Source organism: Calidris pugnax, unplaced genomic scaffold (assembly GCF_001431845.1).
Source record: "Calidris pugnax isolate Ruff unplaced genomic scaffold, ASM143184v1 scaffold398, whole genome shotgun sequence".
NCBI classification, from domain to species: Eukaryota; Metazoa; Chordata; class Aves; order Charadriiformes; family Scolopacidae; genus Calidris; species Calidris pugnax.
This window is the reverse complement of record NW_015091280.1, coordinates 723,656-743,295: the sequence shown is the minus strand read 5'-3', so window position 1 is coordinate 743,295 and position 19,640 is coordinate 723,656. Positions and strand designations below refer to the sequence as shown.

General features: G+C 38.8%; 1 protein-coding gene across 6 annotated transcripts in view; it reads left to right on the top strand.

Annotated features, from left to right (window-relative positions):
• Nucleotides 1-19,640, top strand: part of NYAP2 (neuronal tyrosine-phosphorylated phosphoinositide-3-kinase adaptor 2) — a 144,401-nt gene that overhangs the window by 2,696 nt on the left and 122,065 nt on the right. For 4 of the 6 annotated variants that reach the window (XR_001414014.1, XM_014960673.1, XM_014960674.1 and 1 more), the window contains exon 2: nucleotides 5,151-5,393. Coding sequence is in view for 3 of the 6 variants with exons in the window: in XM_014960673.1 (XP_014816159.1) it covers nucleotides 5,188-5,393 (206 nt within the window). In the remaining 3 variants the exon portion in view is untranslated. Of the gene's footprint in view, nucleotides 1-5,150; nucleotides 5,394-10,037; nucleotides 10,132-19,640 lie in introns of those variants that run through there. The other 2 variants (XM_014960676.1, XM_014960675.1) reach the window with 2 other exon arrangements.

The following is a 19,640-nucleotide window of genomic DNA, read 5'->3' as shown; positions in this document are numbered from 1 at the left end:
TGTTTTTTTTTTTTTTTTTTTTTTTTCTCCTTGGTTGCAGTGAAAGTATTCTTTGTACACCCAATACCATTAGGCCCTTATTAGTGCTGCTGCAGTCAGCAGTTTGTGAAAATAGGATATGGCTGGTCTGTCTACTTTGCTCTTGCTGCCTTGCAAGAGACAAGAATGCAACAGCTCAAACTCAAGGGTTGAATGGCTGAGTAGCATCCTTGATTTGTGCAGAATCCTTCTGATATACTGAATTTAATGGAGGAATTGACAGGTAATGTGAAAGCAGATGTGTTATAAAAGAGAGGGGACAGTATTTGGAAGGGAGACAGGCAGGACTGGAGAGGTGTGTAGACCTTTATAAATTAGGGGTTGAACTCAGGACTTCGGGCAACCCCACTCTTTTATTTCCAGACCCTGTTTTCCTATGTTGAAATTAAAAATAAAAAAAAAAATCCCTCTGGTTTGGAAGAAGGCAATCAGTGCCTTTGTCATTACTTCAAAAAGCTCCTTCAGTTTAATGTCAGCATTGCCAATTTTCAATGCCGCACAGCTGCAGCTTATGACTGTCAAGCATGCTGAAAGCAACTGATATTTTGGGGATCCTCATGTGAATAAGAACTGCATGCCTGAATATTAACATATAGGGCTGCTTTTATACTGTGATATTGGGTTGATTACTCCTCATGTTCTGAATTCAATATTTTTGCACACTGATCATATAAAAATGAGGTGGGCTTGGGTTTGACCAAGAATGCTGTATGTTTGGCATCAGAGCAAACAGTTAAATTAGAAGTAAGGTATGCAACAGTCTTGTGAAGCACAGTGCATTATTCTCCCATAGAAATTGTATCTGAATCAATACAAAGATCTCAAATTTAGTCATGTAAACATTTCTAGGCAAACCAGTAAGTGGACTGCTTGCCCTTGCCAGTAAACCAGAGGTACAAGCAGGGAAGGAAAAAAAAAATTAAAAATCTTGTGAGCTGCTCTGTGTTTCTTTGCCAATGTCCATCTGACTTGGGGATAGCTAGAGAGATTGGTGCCCGTGAGCATGATTGTGGGTTAATTTGTTTTCTCAGTAAGGTTTCACACTGTGATAGTTTGACCTTTAAGAAGCAAAAAGAACATGTTGGAGAACTCCTTTGTGTCCTTGCACATGGGTGAATTTCCAAAAATGTTTGTGTTAAGTGAACACTCACAACGAAGTTCCTCCAATCAGTTTCTGTTGACTTCAAGAGCTGAAATCCAGGGCTTTTCCTCCTCCCCAGTGGAGGAAATGAGGAAGGGTAGAGAAAGGAGTGTCAAAAGAATTTCCCAAACAGAGCAACTCCCAATTACAATTTTCCAGGGCTGCTTGGTTTCAGAAAACAAAATGCACTGAAAAAATTTGATTGCAAATACACAGGTGACCCTGTATGGTTCTTGTTACCAGCTAACAAAATACCTGACCTGTGCATGTTAGGGGTGCCAAAATGGTGGTGCCTCACCTACAGCTTATATTACTTATTTAACAACATGCATTTGCATATTTTAATCAAATATAAATGTACTGAAATGGAACATTCGCTTGTACTTGTATCTGCTCTGACAGACAGTTAGGAATTGTTCCTTGCCAGAGTTTCCCAGTCAGCACAACCTTTGATCACAAGTTGATTGGTGCTGTCCACATATTTTCCAAGGAAGGGGACAAGCAAGAAATGTGTGGGACTCGATGGGCCACGTGTATTGATTGCAGCCTATTGCAGTTATGAAACACACTTACTAAGGTAACATGGTATCTCTGAAGTAGCATTAATACCTGTGAATAAAATCAGTCCTAGTGTGCTGTACAAGGAATACTAATACTATAAAAATGTTTACAGTGATTACTGAAGCTTTTTGCCTCAGCTGTTTGCATTTTTATTCCTTGTTTAAGCATAGCGTGCACAACTGTCCAATATTAGTAAATGCAATGAAGCTGTAAAATACCATGCATGCAGGAGATACACAGGTTTTGATTCAGGAAATGCTTGCTACTTGTATAGATGCTTTTCAGAGTTAATGCCATAAAAGCTGATTCAAGGTTTCGAATTATCTGGGAGTCCCCCTACTCCAGAAGTACCCTAAACTGAATTTGTGTCATGAGCATGCAAGCATCAACAGTCACAGGAGGAGGTCAGTAGCTACAGTTGCTCAGTACTGTTGCAGGATTGGATTCCTGTCAGAACAAAAAATATATCTTAATCTCTGTACTAAATAGTGTGTAAAATTTTGTCATTCTGCATGAGTTTAATACTAGAAAACAGTGATAAACCAGTATATAGATTATTTGGTCAGTGAGTGCAGCAGAATAAAGGCTTTTTTGTTTCAGTCTTTTTGCAATTGGAATGACTTTATCCTCTCATATGAAAAATAAATTTCTTAATAGAAGGAGATTCAGTATGTCCTTAAGTGTCAGCTCACTTTTGACCTCTAAAAAGAAAGGTAAGCAACAAGGAAATAAATGCAGTATTGCTGTAATAAGAAAGGATGTTAAGCAGACCAAGTTCCTCATGTCTTTCGGAAAAATAGATCAGAACTGCATTTATTGAAAGACAGCTGAAGTTTTCTTCAGTATAAAATTTCGTATTATATTTCAGGAGTAAAACCTAGTCCCTGGAGAAATCAATGGCAAAACTGCTGTTAAAGTCACTAGGGTGGGGTTTCTCTGTTGTATGGGTTTATCTGAATTTAATTCAACATACGTAGAAACTAGAAGTCCATAATGGAACAGATAGTGAAACAAAAATCTACTGGGGAAATGGCCCAGATTTCAAAAAGCAGGTGCCATTTGAGTTGAGGTACCATTGAAGTTGGAGCCAGCTATGCTGTTAGCATTGATTTTAATAAGGTACGCTTCATGCTGCAAGCAGAGAGACCCAGGGAAGGACTATGGTATCTACATTTACTTTTCTTAATCAGAAAGGTCAGAAATTGGTTTAAAATTATGTCTGTTGTAAGCATCAGTAGCATTGGTAGAATCTGTTTAGCTCTTTGTCAGCTTCCCAGTTCACTCCTTTGCACATACTGTGCACATACATACACGGTAACTATGTAGGAAGGCTCACTGTATATGGCAACCCAGTGGACTTCTCACCACTTCCAACGTGAAAGTGGTGTGAGCTTGCATGTGTGCACGCTGGGCTGCACTAAGACCTTCTTTACTGGTTTTACCCTGCAGGGATTGGTAGGAGATCACAGATACCTATATACATGCCTGAAAATCCTTTAAGATCAACTTAGTGACCCTGAACATCAGCATTATGCTTGTGTTCAGTCTTAGTTGATAGAAAAAGTTGTCTTGGGAGGCAGAAGAGGTGATAGGAGCAAACCCTTTGCATCTTCTGAATCTTCAGGATCTTAACAGTCAGGTTACCTTTGTACAGAAATAATTTTAATATAGAGACACAGAGAACAAAGGAAAAAAGATTGGTGTGCTTTTAAAGTATTAATTGCCTGAAACCAGCTGCTTGTTGCCATTGCCACTTCAAGTGATCGAAAACAGGAAAAAAAATTAAAGAGAGGAAAAAATTTCCCTCTTTTCATCCCTCGCAGGTTGCTTACTCCATGGGTGTAAAAGCATTTTGTTCTCATGTTCAGGGCTGTGCCTGAAGGCCTGGGGTGGATTGCTAGAATCTAGAATCCATAAGAGCTTTTAATTTTGTATTTTTTTTATTTTTTTATTTTTTTAGAACCAATGCCTACCGTGATCAGAATTTTGCTTGTGCAGCAGTGTAATAAAGATTAGAAATATGGCAGTATAGTAGGAAATGGAGGAAACACTTTCGTTGCTGATTTCACAGGGACTCTACCGCTAGAATCTGCGTGCAGACAGGGTACTTGTTCCCTATTCAATAAGATCACTCTAGTTGTAGGGCTGGCACACAATCTCAGCCTGATTCCAGGAAGTCACGCCGTCCTTCTTCGGGGAAGGGAGGGCTGCTCTGCTAGTGAAGAAACACATGTGCCTTAGAGAGCTTAGTTCAGCTGCCAGGTCTGCCAGCGTTTTACTCGATCACTCTCTGCCTCCTTTGTAAGATGAAGACCCCCCCTGTGTGAGGATAATGCCCCTCAAGATCGTAATTCTCAGGACCTTACAGTAATCAGTATTCAAACTAAGAAGATGGCACTATTCTGTTTAATTTAAGTTCTATTTTACTTGTTTAGTAAGTAGTTAATCCGGTTGTATAGAATTTAGACAGCCAGTATGTTTCTTGAAATTATACTTTGCTTTTAGTCACCTGTAGTGTTTAGTGATGTGTCTACACATTAGAGTTCTCACAACTCATCGTGTGTCTGCTGCTGAATGCAAAACCTTTGGGGCCTTTCTGAGAGCTTTTGGGCTGTCTGCCATGGAGCCAGGAGTGACCTAGGGATCTAAGTGTGTCTGTGCTCCATGCTGCTTAGCTGGAGGTGCTGAAAACCCAAGTGTCTGTCATACCCATAGAAGAAATACGAAGCTTGGAAAATTCAAGGGCTTTAGAGACCTCAAGGTCCCAGCTCAGCTGGGATTTCTTGTCTGTTCTTGGAGCTTCAAGCTAACAAGCTGTTGTGCAATAGATGACCTGGGTTTATGGGCTCAAATCTACATCACTAAGAAGTATAGGAAACTATTTCATGATATTTCTTTCCAGATTTTGAACCTAAAGAAAATTTTTAATTCTTTTGTTCCAGAAAATGGAACAGTAGTTTTCACCTGAACTTTGAAATATCCTGCAGAATAGGAATTTTATCTGGTGAACTGCTGTGGTGCAGCTTTATCTAAATTGCCAAAAGGACCCATTGTCCTGGGATGGAAGCCTTTTCAGTGCAATTCAAACTGAGGTTCAGGGATGTCAGTGTTGTTGCAACTGAAGGATATTAGGAAAAGGAGAGGTGTGGGAGAAAATAGTTTTGGGATTTGAACAACATGTAACTGGATGAATCTGCATCACTTGGAAGACACTCGGGTTTTATCTCCTCTTATCTTGAGTAATGTTGTTCTGTGTTCTGAATTGCTTTGTTTATTATCCTTTAGACAGGAGAAAGTCTAAGAAATTGTCTCTTACAGAGATGTTAATTATAATTGACACAATCTCGCTGTCATAAACCATAAACTATTTTCCTACTGATTAAGGTATTATGTGTTTTTCAACCTGCAGGAAACGTTGCTTTCCTTTGTTCATTATCTCCTGCAAGATGATGAGTTCTAATCAGGAGGAGGTCACTTTGGGCGCTTTTCTCCAGTATATTGAAGATATGGGGATGAAGGCCTATGATGGCTTGGTTATACAGAATGCATCAGATATTGCTCGAGAGAATGATCGCATGAGGAATGAAACAAACCTGGCTTACTTGAAAGAAAAGAGTGAAAAACGCCGAAAACAAGAAGAAGCAATAAAACGGTAAATATTTTGCTAAAAAGATGAGTGGTCTGGCAGAGTGAATGAGCCATGAGGGACTCGTTCTCAGATATGGTAAATATGTGAGACTGGTTGATTTCTAAGCAGCTTGCTGGTAAAAGCAGTACAGACTGTTGGCCCATGTCAGGCTGCGAACCGCATGTGTCTTGCATTGTGTAGACATGATGCTGAATGGTTCTACCTCCCTCAATGCAAGAGAGTATTCCCATCCAAATGTATTCAGTTTGAGCATGTGTGGTATCTTCAGCAAGTGTGAGTTGCAACAAAAAGTTTCGGCGTTTGGAACTGGCGATGTAGATCTAATGGTATTTATCCACTCAGTGTTTTCAGGTGGACAGTGTGTACTTTTATGAGAGGATGTATTGGTCTGTGAGGCTCTTGCAAGATGGGGACAGACTCAAAAATCAAAATAGACTGTCCTTGAGTTGATGTTTTAAATCTGGTAAATTTTCAAAGCTCTTTAATTGCTGTCTGAGTTTATACAAAAATTATATCTATTATTTATGATTTCCTCAGAATTCTGCATGCTCTGAAGTCAGTAAAAATATTGCAATCATTTAAAGGAAAATGGATCAAGCCCCTGATGGGTAGAACCCTGTAATGGCTCTTCTTGAACAATTCCAACGATTTTAATTGACAGTTAATGAGAGGAGCACTCAGATGACCTGGCCTCTTGTGCCAATGGATAGCAATGAAATCTCTGCAGCATCTTGGAAATGAAAAGAAGGCTGAATGGGATAGATATAAATATTTATTATATGCACATATGCATACTAAAAAACTGCATTTTCTTGAGGACAAGGACAAATTGTGTAATACAGATAAATCATCCATCCAAATGCTAAACTTTTATATGCAAATGGATAGCTTGAGTACAAACTGTTAGGAGGTCCTTTGAATTTTTTCCCCTGGTGTGAACCTTCTGTATTTCAGTTTAAGTGATTAAATTTTATGTTATATCTTGGGTACTGTACATCCAGGTATAACAGACATGCTGTGCTGGAACGTTCCAGCAATGCCTCGGTAGTCTGGTAATTTTGATGGAATGTTTAAAGCAAAAGAGCAGCATGTAGAGTTTGACAGAGGAGGAAGAAGCAATGTAAAACAAAATTATGGCTGCTTTTATCTTCCAGGAAGTAGAATTTTTCAGATTGTCACTAATTTGGTTGGGGGCAATAAGATTAATATGACATTAAGGTGAATAATGACAGCCCATGCAATGTGTATTTTGGAACCTTTTGGACTATTATCTTGTCAGCTCAACTTTTGGGTGATGTTCAGGGAGATTCAAACTATTGGGGAATCAAAGGTATACGCTGCTTGTAACAGGAGCCATACTATGCCCAACTTCATGAGAGAAATATTTTTCCTTGCAGCAAACTGATGTAGGAGGGGCTTTTTTTGTTTGTTTTGATTTATGCCAGATATGCATTTTGTTTCATTTTTGCCATCTTTGTTTAGTGTTCATCTCTTGCTTTTGATTACTGAATAGCTACATAAACTGAAGGTTTCCAAGAGGAAACGGTGAGGAAACCCACCTCAAAATATTTCTTAATACAATGGAGAGGGAAGTTACATTCCAGTTACACGGAGCAGAGGAAGAATTTGAACCCGTCTTATCTGCTAAGAAAGCACATATAAAAGTGCTAGTCAATAAATTGCTGTTTTAAAGTGCTGAGATGAAGAGTACTTTCATCTTACATGGCTGGCTCTTCCACAGTGAGGAAAATAATTAAAAAAAAAAAAGCCACCAAATTTGTAAATATTTTGAATGTATCGAAACTTCACTATTTGATTAATTCAGAATTGGCTGCAAAAATAAATTCCCTAGTCTCTGTGGCAACTTCTTCATTGGATGATAAACTATGTTAAACTGTCAATGTATACAGATGTATTCAGAATATAGTCTTCAGAGTTGACAGCTCTTTAGGCTGTGCTTTGGCTAACCTGTTTACATGCACTTTAGTATATGTGACCATAAAGGTCACTAAGTGCCAGAAATGGTTTTGTTATAAATAAGTTTCTTGGGGCATGAGAAAGTAAGATGTGGACCTACGTGGGTCTTTATATTCCTCTAGCCAAGTTTCTCTACCTAATTTGAATGGCGGTAACAATATTTCCTACCTTGTGGTTGGTTTGTGTGGTTTTATTTATTGATCTTGGCACAGTGATTTGATGAAGAGCTCTGGATAAGTGCAAATGATTTAGGGCTAAGCCAAACCATTAAATTCTTGCTCCTGCTAAACTGAGATTGCTGAGAACAGTGCTTCCCAGATACAGAGTCAAAAGACACAAGGAAGGTTAGCAATATAATGGGTTGGTCAGAGGAATATGTACGTGGATTGGAGGCATCAACTTTTCTGGATATAGCACTCTTCTGTGGCAGACCATGTGTGCGGTGGTCCCCTCTGCTCCCTCCTCACTTGGGTTGTCTCAGTAACATTAAGGGGGTAAACAATATCCATCTAAGGAAACAAAGTAGGAAAAGCACCTTAGGAAATCTTGGAAAATTAGTCTCTTTTTTTTTTTCCTTTCTTGTGTAAATTCAGGGAGGTAAAATGAAATATTTGTGATCAACCCTTGATTAGGAAAACTAAAAACAATGGCAGACCAAGGGAGGACATCTGATTTGACTAAAGGAACCATGATGTCTGAAGTCACTTAGGCTGATTGCAATTGAGTCTGCTCCCTATAGTAACCTCCAGAGATTCATCCAAGACCATGTTGTCTATTGAAACACAGCAGTCAGGAAAGGTAAAGTAGGATTATTGATTTCTTCTTTTTTCTGTACTTTTTCCCTTATATCTTTAGTTCATCTCAGTGGGTATTTATATTACCCTTAATTCCTGATGGCGTGGCCTAGATAGTAAGTGGTGCACATGTGCAGTGATAACAGCGCTACGCGTCTGGAGGCTCCCAACAGCTGAAAACAATCTCCTTAGCAACAAGGGAGTCATCCCCTGTGATTAATCGCAGGTAGATTTTGAGCAGGAGAGGGGGTTCCAGCAAACACTCTGCTTTTGGGAATCAAAGTAAAGCGGCTCTAAGTCTTTGGCACCTACTGAATATTACCTAATAATCTGATTATTGAATTTTTGAAAAGCTATTCAATTTTAGTGTTCAGATGGTCTCTTTTAGAAGAAGGCTGATCGTGTATATTAACAACATAATAATGAGTAATTTATTCTTTAATAAAGTGGTGGTATTCACACACAACACTATTTGGAAGCAGCTGTTATTTACCTAAATCATCTCATAACCATGCTGAATGACTTAAAAGTTCATTGAAATGCATTAGTCTGAGCTGTTTGGAAACAAGAGCTGAAAAATGACCCAAAAAAAAAAAAAGCTTTTTGATTGTACATTTTGCCTTCCTGAAGATGCATTGTGTTGTGTGTCTTCAGTAGCACTGCTGTACATTCAGTGTGATTGCTATCTCATCGTGTGTTGTTCTGATAGGTTAATTGTGGGGAAAAATGTATGGATCTATTGCACATCGCAGGGGATAAAACACATCGTATTGGATTGGGGAAAAAAAAGCAACTAGTCTTTGTCTGATCTTGCTGGGCTGAGTCAGCTGATCTGATCTGAATTTCTGACCTAATTTTAGTATGATACTTAGCCATCACGCAGACAAAATAAGGTTAATGGGCTGATTAGTAGCTGAGAGTAAGCCACAATAAATATGTTAGTGTATATATTTTGGGCCTAATTTTTAGACCTTTTTTTCTTCCATCTTGTATTCGTCTGATCTCACTACTTGATCATTGTCTGTTCAGGCGGCTGTATCCAGACCAAGAGAGCATACTGGCATATTGCCCACAGAGCTTATAAATTGCAAATAAAGTTATGAAGCAGTATCATTTTCACTGGCAATAAAGTTGCAGTACTGTGAGATGTACATTTGCCATGATACAATATCTGCCGTAGGCAGCATTTTTGGGAACAGAAGGTAGATTTGCCTCAGCTGTTACGGGTGCCAGGGAAAAGGTGAGTATTTTGAGTTTACGTAGAGCATCTGTTAGAACGAGCAGTTGCTTTCTGACTCATCCATAATTGAAATACATATGTTTACATATTTTTTTATCTATTATATGTAGTCTTGTGTGGATACTTCACCATTGCTTTTTTTTTTTAAATTGTATAAATACAAAATCTTGGTAAGAAATAAATAATGACCCACCGCCCCCCACCCCCTCTTCTGAAGGCTGAGGCACATTGCATTAATCATAGGGAGTGGCTGGGGCTGTACACTTCCATAGGAGATGTGAGCTTTCAAAGTCTTGGCTTCTGGGTTTTAGGCGTCATTCAAGCTACTCTTTGTGTTGGGGAAGTTGTCATTTTGATTTGTAGCACTGCTCTGGTGTAAAACTTAAGGTGTTACTGGGCATGAATTTCTACCTGCCAGATCATGGACTTAGCCATCAAAATATTTATTTCTACTTCTAATGGTTTCCCTTACTTATAGCTCATTCCCAGCACCTAACTGGCTTTGTGGAAAGCCTTGTTTCTGCTTGTTGAGGGAAGTATCCAGACAGATGCTGTCAAGAGGAGGAGCTTTTAGGAGCACTGTTTTCTGCTAAAGCTAACAGAAATGGGCCAGCCAGCCAGTGGCAGAGTTAAGCTCTTGTAATAAAGAAGGAATTGAAATGAACAGCTGTTGTCCTAACCTCTCCTTCCTTTGGCAAATGAAATATTGAAGACTAACCCATCGGCAAAAGTAAGATATTTTTCTGTTGATCTATTTTTATTTTTAAGGTTGTGGAAGGAATTGAATTTGGGTGTTATCTGTCTGTAGTTTTCTGTAGTTTCTGCCCTTAGGTTCCTTTGTAAACAGGACATAAGTTATGTGTCCTTCAGCTAAAAGTTAAGTGTTATCAAGCGTGGGCGACAGCAAGAAAATATAAAAATATTTCTATGCATGGGATTGTGCCAAAAGCTCCGTTCAGCTGAGAATGTGTGTAATTTTAGAGTATATGGACATGCTGAGGTGTTTCTACCAAAAATACTTCTACCAGAATAAAAATTAACCTAAATAAAATAATTTCATTATGAATTTACTGTTCATAACAGTTCCTTGAAATCAGAAAAATACTTTAGGTAAAAAAAAATATGCTTAAAGTACTGTTATTTCTTTTTCTGAACATTTGTCTGTATTTGAAATTTTGCATAGTGAACTACACATTTATAAATTTGCAGGAATACTTATATTTACCAGATTATAATACACTTACAGCTAGATCTCATGAAAAATGTGAAGGAAGTGCAATAAATAGTTTGGATCATGGTGAGGTGCTCAGTTGAAATACCTGCAACCACGTTATTGAGATATTACAAATCACAGACTTGTGAACCTATTGTTGTTGGTTTGGTGTGTCAGTGTTTGGTCTTTGCCTTTTCTTGTGGTGCTTTTCCTTGTTTTTAAATTCAAATCTGAGTTCTCTCAGTGAATGTGACTTCTGAATATGAGGTCAGTTGTATGTGTTCCTTTAATCAAAGGGTATGTGCTATGAGGAAGCTTAACTGTGGCAGTGGTTGTTTTTATAATCTTCCTCCTGGACATGCTGCATACCCGTTTCATCCTAGATTAAAATATTGCTGTGATACCACCTTTGTGGTGGAAGTGGTTGATGAGGTGTAACAGAGAATAATTTTGGTATGATTTCAAAACCTTTTTCTCATGAAAATATCATAGAGTCTCTTTTGAAGTTGGATTAATGTAGAAAGAGTAGCATTGATAGGTTTTTGTTTTGTTTTCGTCAAGAGTTAAGTAAAATGGTTGTGCAGTCAGTGACCTCCAAATGTATTTTTGTTGCATTTATAAGTAAACAGATGTGATGATCTAGCCAACAAATCCTCCCTTCCAAATGCTCATATCCATATGGCTGCCTGTATTATTGCCACACAAAATAAACAACAGACACAATGCAAACTATATTATATTGCTGTTGCTGTTATTCTGAGAAGTTTTATTTTAGGACAGTCATGCAACAAATGTCATTTAAAATGTACCATAGAGGCTGATAGTCCCAAGTACCAAGAAAATAAAGCAGACATCATTGTCATTTTGGTATGTAAATCTTGATGTTAATTTCAATTAATCTTCCATGATTCTAGGGCTCCTGCCTAGAACTTTTACTCTCTTTTGGGGAAGTTACATGATCTCTTCCGCTTCATCATTATGCAGTTTTTTTCAGAAATATACTGGCCCACTGTGTAAGCGGATGTATTTTTGCTCAGGATTCATTTGCTATATTTAAAAGCATAATTAGAAGTGTTGGGGTCATAGAGAGCCCAGAGAACTTCTAAATGGGTTACAGACCCCTCTTCTTGTTAAAATCCAGTCTTAAGTGCCTCCGTGTTATTGGTATTCACGGGCCATCTGACCACCGGTGTAAATGAATGAACTGGCCTTGCTCCAATTCCATTTGGGTGCATGTTTGCAGCCAACCTATGGGCTGGTGCCTCCTCAGCTGAGGAGGCTGCATCATTCTGAAGGAGGTCTGTTGTGCCACTGGGAGACAGCCCTTGACATACCATTGCTGAAAGATGCTGGGGGGCGTATGGATCTTAACGTCCAGTTTTCAGTTGTTCCACATTTATTTCTAGGGCTTTTTTTCCTCACTATCTTTTTATTACTCTTTAACTATAGGATGTGAGATTGTAATTTTAACTATGAGGTTAAAATTATCCAGCACCGCCTCCAGCCAAAAAGCCCCCCTTGGCAAGACAGAGATATGTGTAGAGCTGTGGGGAAGTACATATTTTGTACAACCGACTAGTGTTCTGGTGGTACTGTTCTTTCTCATCAAAGGTTTGCAGTTGTTTGGAAAATGTCTTCAAGCATATTATGAAATTGATAGAGTAAAGCAGAAATTAATATAGACTGTTATTGTGAAGACTGGATTAAAAATGGAAGACTGTTTTGAAGCAAGCCCAAATGGAGTCTTTATAACTAATCTAGGATGGACTTCATTAATGGAGAAATACATTCAGTAAAACGGCACAGTTAATATGCCACGTAACATTAATAAAATCTAGCCCAGGACTGCTGGCAAAATTGAAGCATAGATCTGTTCCGATTCAAGGCTTCCAGTAACCAAAAAAGTCTCCATGCTGAAGTTCACTGATGTCTGACAAATGTTGTAATTGCCTGTGACCTGAAATACGGGCTCATGTTACAACCTGAAGGACAGATACTTGTTCATAAGACATGGAGAAAGTAATCTCATGACCCATAAGTAGCAAAATTGCAGCAAGCCACACTCCTGCATGTGCACACATGCAGGATTCAACCACATGCACTTTGGAAATTCTGCCAAAGCTGCCTGTAATACATGCTGGGAACACGCAGCAGTGGTCTGAGAACCCGGCAGAACTGAAGGTCTCTACTAGCATTAGAATAGTATGAGCGAGCCTTTCTGTGCCTTCAGCAAAATCCATTGTTTAACGATACCTGTTCATACAGTCGAAGGAAAACAAACATGTTCTTTGAGCGGAACAGCTCAGTGCATCGCTCTTTCCAGGGCCATAAATCACAGCTGTATTTTGCTGTCGTTAATAATAACAAAGATTACTTCATGCCCCACCCAGCTGGCAAGCATTTGTTCCCTTTGCATGTTCTCCTTCTCAGCACCATTCTGACAGGCTACACATGCTTTTTAAATTTATTTATTTTACTCCACAGGAAAGCACAAACTTAGTATGGTGCTTGGTAATTTGATCGGGATGTTTATTTTCTTAGCCTAAAGAAGAGAAGTCTGCTCTTGGGTGTATCCCTGAAAACAGAGAATGTCAGTACAGGCCACCTCTGCAACAGACGCATCTGGTGATGGGCATCTTGTTGCTGAATTATGCTAGATCAGTGGCTAAAACTTGTATGAAAACAGGAATGTGCATGTACCGTGGTGAGATTTTTATGCGACCAGATTAAAATGGGAGTAAGGAGAAATCAGAGAAGAATGTATTGCAGACATGTTGCTAGCTGTAGGTTTTATGGTTAATGTGAGACTCATTATTTTTTGTTCTGGCTTTCCACTCTAGTTTGATTTGTAATCCTAAATCAGTTTAAAAAATATTTAAAAAAAAAACAAAACCAACCAACCAAAAAAAAAAAACCACAAAAACAACAACACAAACCCAACCAACCAAACAAAAAAACCCCACCGTGTGGAGTGTGTTTTCAGTGCAGGACCTTCCTTGATCAAGAGCATAGAGCCAGCAGCCATCACCTGTGCCAGGGGCCATCGGGGTGCTGGTGTGGGGTGGGCACCTCTCAGCCCTGTGGGCTGGCTGTGCCAGGGCGCTGCTGGGGTGAATGGTACAGCTCCCTGGGTGAGCTGCTGGCAGCCTGCTAGTGAGCAAAGTGAGCTGCTTTGGTCCCACAGAAGGCAGTCATAAGTGGATCTGATTTTTATTTTGTTTTTTATTGCACAGTACCCAAGGACCCCAAATGGAAATTAGATTCCTCTGAAACACTAACCCGGTGCACGCATGCAGCACAAAGCAGCTCACAGCATGAGCTGAAATTGTACCCAACAGGTGACTAAAGGGACAGCTGAAGAGTTAGGGGACTGCTCATTTCCTTCTCTATATTAGTAGAGCAAAGAATAAACTGAAGTGTACCCCCAGTGGTTGTGATGAATCACATCCCGCAGTACTCTCTGAAAGCTAGAGAGAAACAAACGCTTCCGATAGGCTCCGGCAGATGCTTCTGGAACGTGTCAAGATTGAGAAGGCCACAGCCAGCTAAAACCCACAGAAATATTACTGTCAATGAGAGCGTTACTTGACAAAATTGTAACATTTTAAAAGATCAAAACTGAGAGTAACTATAGGGTTTACCATAAATTAATGAGATTTACCTGAGTTTAATCCATTTCTCCTTTGGGTGGATTATATAGGGCGTATCTCACCAGTAGATCCTCTGCTAGCTGAGGGCACTTTAGTTATTAAGTTGAGATCACATGTGAGGAGCCATTAAGTGAATTGCTTTGTAGAGCCTTCCCCTGAATGCTAGGGCAAATGCAGTATTTCATACCCTTAGCTAATTTCATGCTGTAATTTAATTTCTAAAACATACTTTTAATTGAATCTTTAAAGACAAAAGGAAACTGCCGAGTCCTTTAGTATCGCAAAAGCTATTGTTTAAAAAGGTAGCCTATCTAGAGAATAATTTTCTATAATTAAACGTAAAGTTTGTTTTGCTTCTCTGCATGCAGCTATGGAGAAGCAAATTCCTGCTGTCTGCAAAAAGCTCAGGGCTGAAGCAGAGGTATTGGGGGATGTGAGAAGTTATTTATCTTATGCTCAGCTTTGTAACTCTGACATGAGATGATCCTGAAGCCTTCCACAATGTGCAATAAGTGAACAAAGAGAGGCTAATTAAAAAATTAGTCTGCTAACACCAAAATCACATTAGTAGGAGCTCTGTCTAGTGATCTCATTTTTCTAATTTTTGGTAATGAGATGAACTTGAGAGAGGTGTCAGCAATTTTGTAATAAACAAACCCAAGTAGCGCAAGAAAAATCAGTTACTTGTATATTGAAACTGTATCCAATATTCTAGTGGTTAGATTTTTATATTAATCTTTCATAAGCAGAGAGATTCAAAGTAGTTTCAATAAAAATCCATATAATTTGTTATGCAATTTTGTTACGGGATAAACATTTTGATTGGATCAGTAGCGATGCAGGTCTTCAATTTTATGGACATCTGATTAAAAATAACAATGAATGCTAAATGCAGACCACTCTAGTGGAGAGGATATCCTGGAGCATTGCTTTGTGTTTTAGTATTCTGATTCCTTTAAATCAGCAAGTGATTTGCAGTGGAGATTTTCCCTTTTATTGCTATTGGAGAAAAACGTGATAGATGGTGGAAGAAAGATGTGTATGGGGACATGAAGAATCTAAGTGGAGTAAGATGCACAAGGTTAAAAAAGAGAAGGATCTGAAATTAACCCATGAAGCCACAACACAGTATATTCTTATAAAGAGAAAGAACAAAGCAACATCTTGTTCTTTATGTGCTGAGAGTGCTCTGCACTTCCAGATGCCCTGAATCGGTAATAATTACAAGCATGAATGGTGCTGTAGGTTTCAAGAGCAGCCCCATGTAAGTGGTGGAAGAGTTTGGAAATGAGCGTAGGGGCAGGGGGGAACCCATTTGGCTTTAACTCAAATTTAATTTTTATTTTGTTTTCTTGCTGGAAGGAAACACTGAGAGAATCACGTCTCTTTTCAATTCAGGTTATCTCTTTTCAAGTACTTCTATGAAGAGTGTGGAGACAAAGGGCTATCTTTTATTAAAAATTCTAATTGCATTGAGGTCTGCCTGCTTTTATGTAATTGCTTAGAGGCTTGGGTGCTCACTCTTTGTAGTTAGACTCCTTGTAATTTTTTGCTTGACGGTTGTTGATTCTGTAGTATCAGAAATTATTTCAGGACTTGGATATTTTTTCTCTTGGAGTAGCAATACACATGAAAATCACCTGAACATGTACTAAATGCTGGAGGTAAGGTATGCCAAAGAGCCTTGGGCATTTCATGGCAGATCCTGGCTCCATAGCGAGGTTCCTAAAAGTGCAGGAACGATGTCCCTTGCTGGAACTGACCTCAGTCAGGTCAAATGGTCTTATTGCTGCCCCTACAGGAACAGAATCATTTCTGTAAACCTGGCTTTGGGTTGCAAGTAGCTCCAGCCACATGTTGCCACCATGTTAGGAGCAGCAGCAGGTCTTCATTAGCCTATTGCATTAGCAAGCTGCTTAATTTTGGTACCAGATGTTAAAACTCTGATGATACATTTTCTACCTCAGTGTCAGGAATATCTTTCACAGGAATCTCTTCCATTGATTGTCAACCTGTAGATTGCCACATTAAAATTCAGTCATTGCTTTTTTTTTTTTAGAGTTGGTGTGACATGTTTTTTATTATTTTTCTGGAACAGTTATCCCCTGTTCCCCTCTCAACCATTGATATCTGTGGTTTGAGGGCTGAAGCAGAAATAGAATTTTCTGTGTATTTAAATGGAAAAGTATACTGAAATTCATGTACGGCAACATATGCCGAATATATAGCTGATTTCAGAGACTGAATTGATAGCGTTTGTGTTACATAGCTACTGTTTTGAGATTAAAAGTTTTTAATCAGCACATCACAAATATCATTAGACAGATAATTTACATTGTTTCAGCTGTACATCCAAACTGTTAGGCTAAGCAAAGTGCAGCTCTTTTTCCTAGGAAATCCTATCCCTGCATTGTTAATCTGAATTCTGCTACGTCTGTGATGAAGCAGATCAAGAACTGCATATGTACTTGCCATGGCAACCCCTGTATCACATGACACACACGCTAGTTCGGCCAAAGAGCTTCATGGCTTATTAAACAGGCACCACAGACCCAGACACGCACCATTTTGCCATGTGACTGCGCTCACCCTGGCAGCTTTTTAAAGGGAAACTGTATTTGAGCATCGTAGTGTTTTCATCGGCATAATCTTGTCTGAGTTCCTGCTTCTCGTCTTAGATTCTGTGTTGAGTTTTTTTTAAAATAGTTGAAGGTTGACAAGAATCTGCTTATAGGGTTTTTTTTTTTTCTGTTTGCCTTTCATTTGGAAGAAAAATCTATGTTCAAAGACAAAATAATGTTTTTTTTTTTAAAATTATTTTTTTAATTAGAAATTAAGGGGCTCTTTGGTGCAGTTGAGTGAACAATATACTGGTTTGTGGTGGGTTTTTTTGGACACATTTTCTGCTGTCACATTTTCTGGGCTTTTCCTAGATTTCAGGAGAGTAAATGAAGACAGAGCAAAAAAAACCTGGTCTGTTTTAGTATCAACAAAGCATTCCCAAAATATTTGCCTGAAAGCACCTTTGCTCCTTGCTGCTTAACATACTTCCTCTCAGACCTGATGATTATAGCGATGATCTCTAACTCCTCACCCAGCAAAATGTAGCCTGATACAAGATTTTTCCAAACTTTGCTTGTTTAAGATAAGCTATGTGTGGCACTTGATTAGCAAATCTGAGGGGCTGTGACCTCAAGGAAATGAGTGGTGGGGAGCAAAGAGAAGTTTAAGAGTTGGTGCCAGAGCTGAGCAAGTGTGTTTGTTTCTAACTTAATGTCCCAAGAGCAAAGGAGAAAGGAGAACAGCAGAAATGCTGTCTTGTCCCAGTTCCATTGCTGAAGTGCAGGCACAGTGTTTGCTGCTGCTGGTGTCATCTCTGCTGCCCACTGGCACTGTTCTTGAGGAGGAGCACACCCGTCCACTCAGAGAGGAGCTGCTGGAAAACTGATTCTTTACCAAAACAGCACACAATGGAAAGGAATCCCTTTCCCATTCTCTTTGCCTTTCCACTTTTGGATGCCTGACTGAAGCGGGATGGTTTTTCTTTCTCATCTAGTTGGAGCCTGAGTTTTTTTGTGGCAAGCACTTTATCTGAGCCCAGATAAATATCCAGATGCCTGAGTGAAATGGAGAATAATGCTTTGCACAGCAATAAAACATTCGGAAAAACTGTATTTGTCTTAATTAGTAATTGCCTCAAAAAGCCCCCTGTTATTTAGTCTCCTATGTCTGCTATGCAGATGTAATTTACCAAGCATTACAGAGAGACCAACTCTCAAGTCCATGTGCTGAAATCAATATTTTTTGTGGTTTATGTTGTTGCTTTGATCTTAAGGAAAATCTATTTTCAATGTCCGGTTCCAGTATGTCAGATTTTCATCTTCATTTCTCAAGTGATCAGTTAAGGTGCAAAGACTTATAATTAATGCTCTTCAGTGAGATTGCTGGTTCCTTGTGTTCTGTTTCAAATGAGTTTATTGTTTGGTTACCATTTCAGAGACGATCCATGATAAGGGAGCAATAACCTGCTTTGGGAATTAATTGAAAGAGGTACTTGTACATAAATTGGCCATTAAACAGAGAAGCAGTATTATGTGCATTATTAGGGACACAGATAAGAAGTTACTCTCTTCCTAAGTGTATATTCGTGCATCTCTGCCAGCAATTGTACAAGGATTCTAATGTAAAATCAGCATTTGTGGAAGGAGACATTTTAAGATGGTGTGTAATAAAAAGTCTTTTGACAGGATAAGGTATTTAAGGTTACTTTTCAAATTGTATTTTATGACAGTACTGCTTTTTCAGCATCTTTAACTATTCTGTTATTAATACCTGCTATGGTACTACTAAGAGAACTTAGAAATCATGTTGTTCCTAGGAAGGCACTGAACAAAGACCCTGCACACTCCACTGAAATGTAGGGGAGGTTTCTGCAGCCGCTCCTTGCAGCTGCTGCTGCTGCACAGTCCCAGGGCTGCAGAAGTGGAGTAGCGGCAGCAATATTTCCCCTTTCACGTGCAGTAAAAAGAACTGGCCCTTCAGAATTCTTTCATGCCTACAAGTGGGATTGCATTTTCAAAAAAGACTACCAATACCAATCTTCTATCCAAACCTCTCTTCTATTCCAGAATTTCAAATTTCCTTTCTTCAGTTAAATAATTGGGAGTTCTGCTTTCTAAAGGTTTGTATCTAAACCACAGGTTTCTATATTATGTTTGTTTACAGTCACAATAGTGGAAAAGGCTGTTTAGGCTCATGACAAAATATTTTGACTAGTCTCTTCCTACTTACTCATTTGTTTGTCCTCAGTGTATGTTTATTGTGAATTGTCTTCCCAAGAGGTTATGAACAAGATGGTAGCTTTCACTAGCTGCAATTTGCTGTCATTTAATGATGGGCTGATCCGGGAGGTTCTGTACAAAAAGGGTTTGTCAGACTGGGTCTAAAATTTGTAGAAATAATGTTATTATCAGAATACATCAGAAAAAAAAAGCCCAATAACTTCATTGCAAGACAGTTAAGGTTGCTAAGAGACAGAATGTAATTATCAGCCAATTTGTTTACCATTCCCAAACAGTTAGAAGGGCGAGTGCTGTGGACTGCCCTTAATTCTAAGCTATGTGCAAAATAAGCCAAATGCAATTTGTTGTCAAATACAGTTTTAAGAAGGACATTTGGAAATGACACGAGAGCTCCAAGTTTGACCCATGGGTTTTTTTCTAAATGTTTAATACCAGTTATTTTCATTTTCCTCTCACTCCCGATGTCTACATACATTGCATGTATTTTAACTGATGATACAGAAAATGTGAAAAAATTAAATATATAGAAACAGTATATTTCTAGTAAAAGACTTTCAGCTACAGTTTCTTGAAA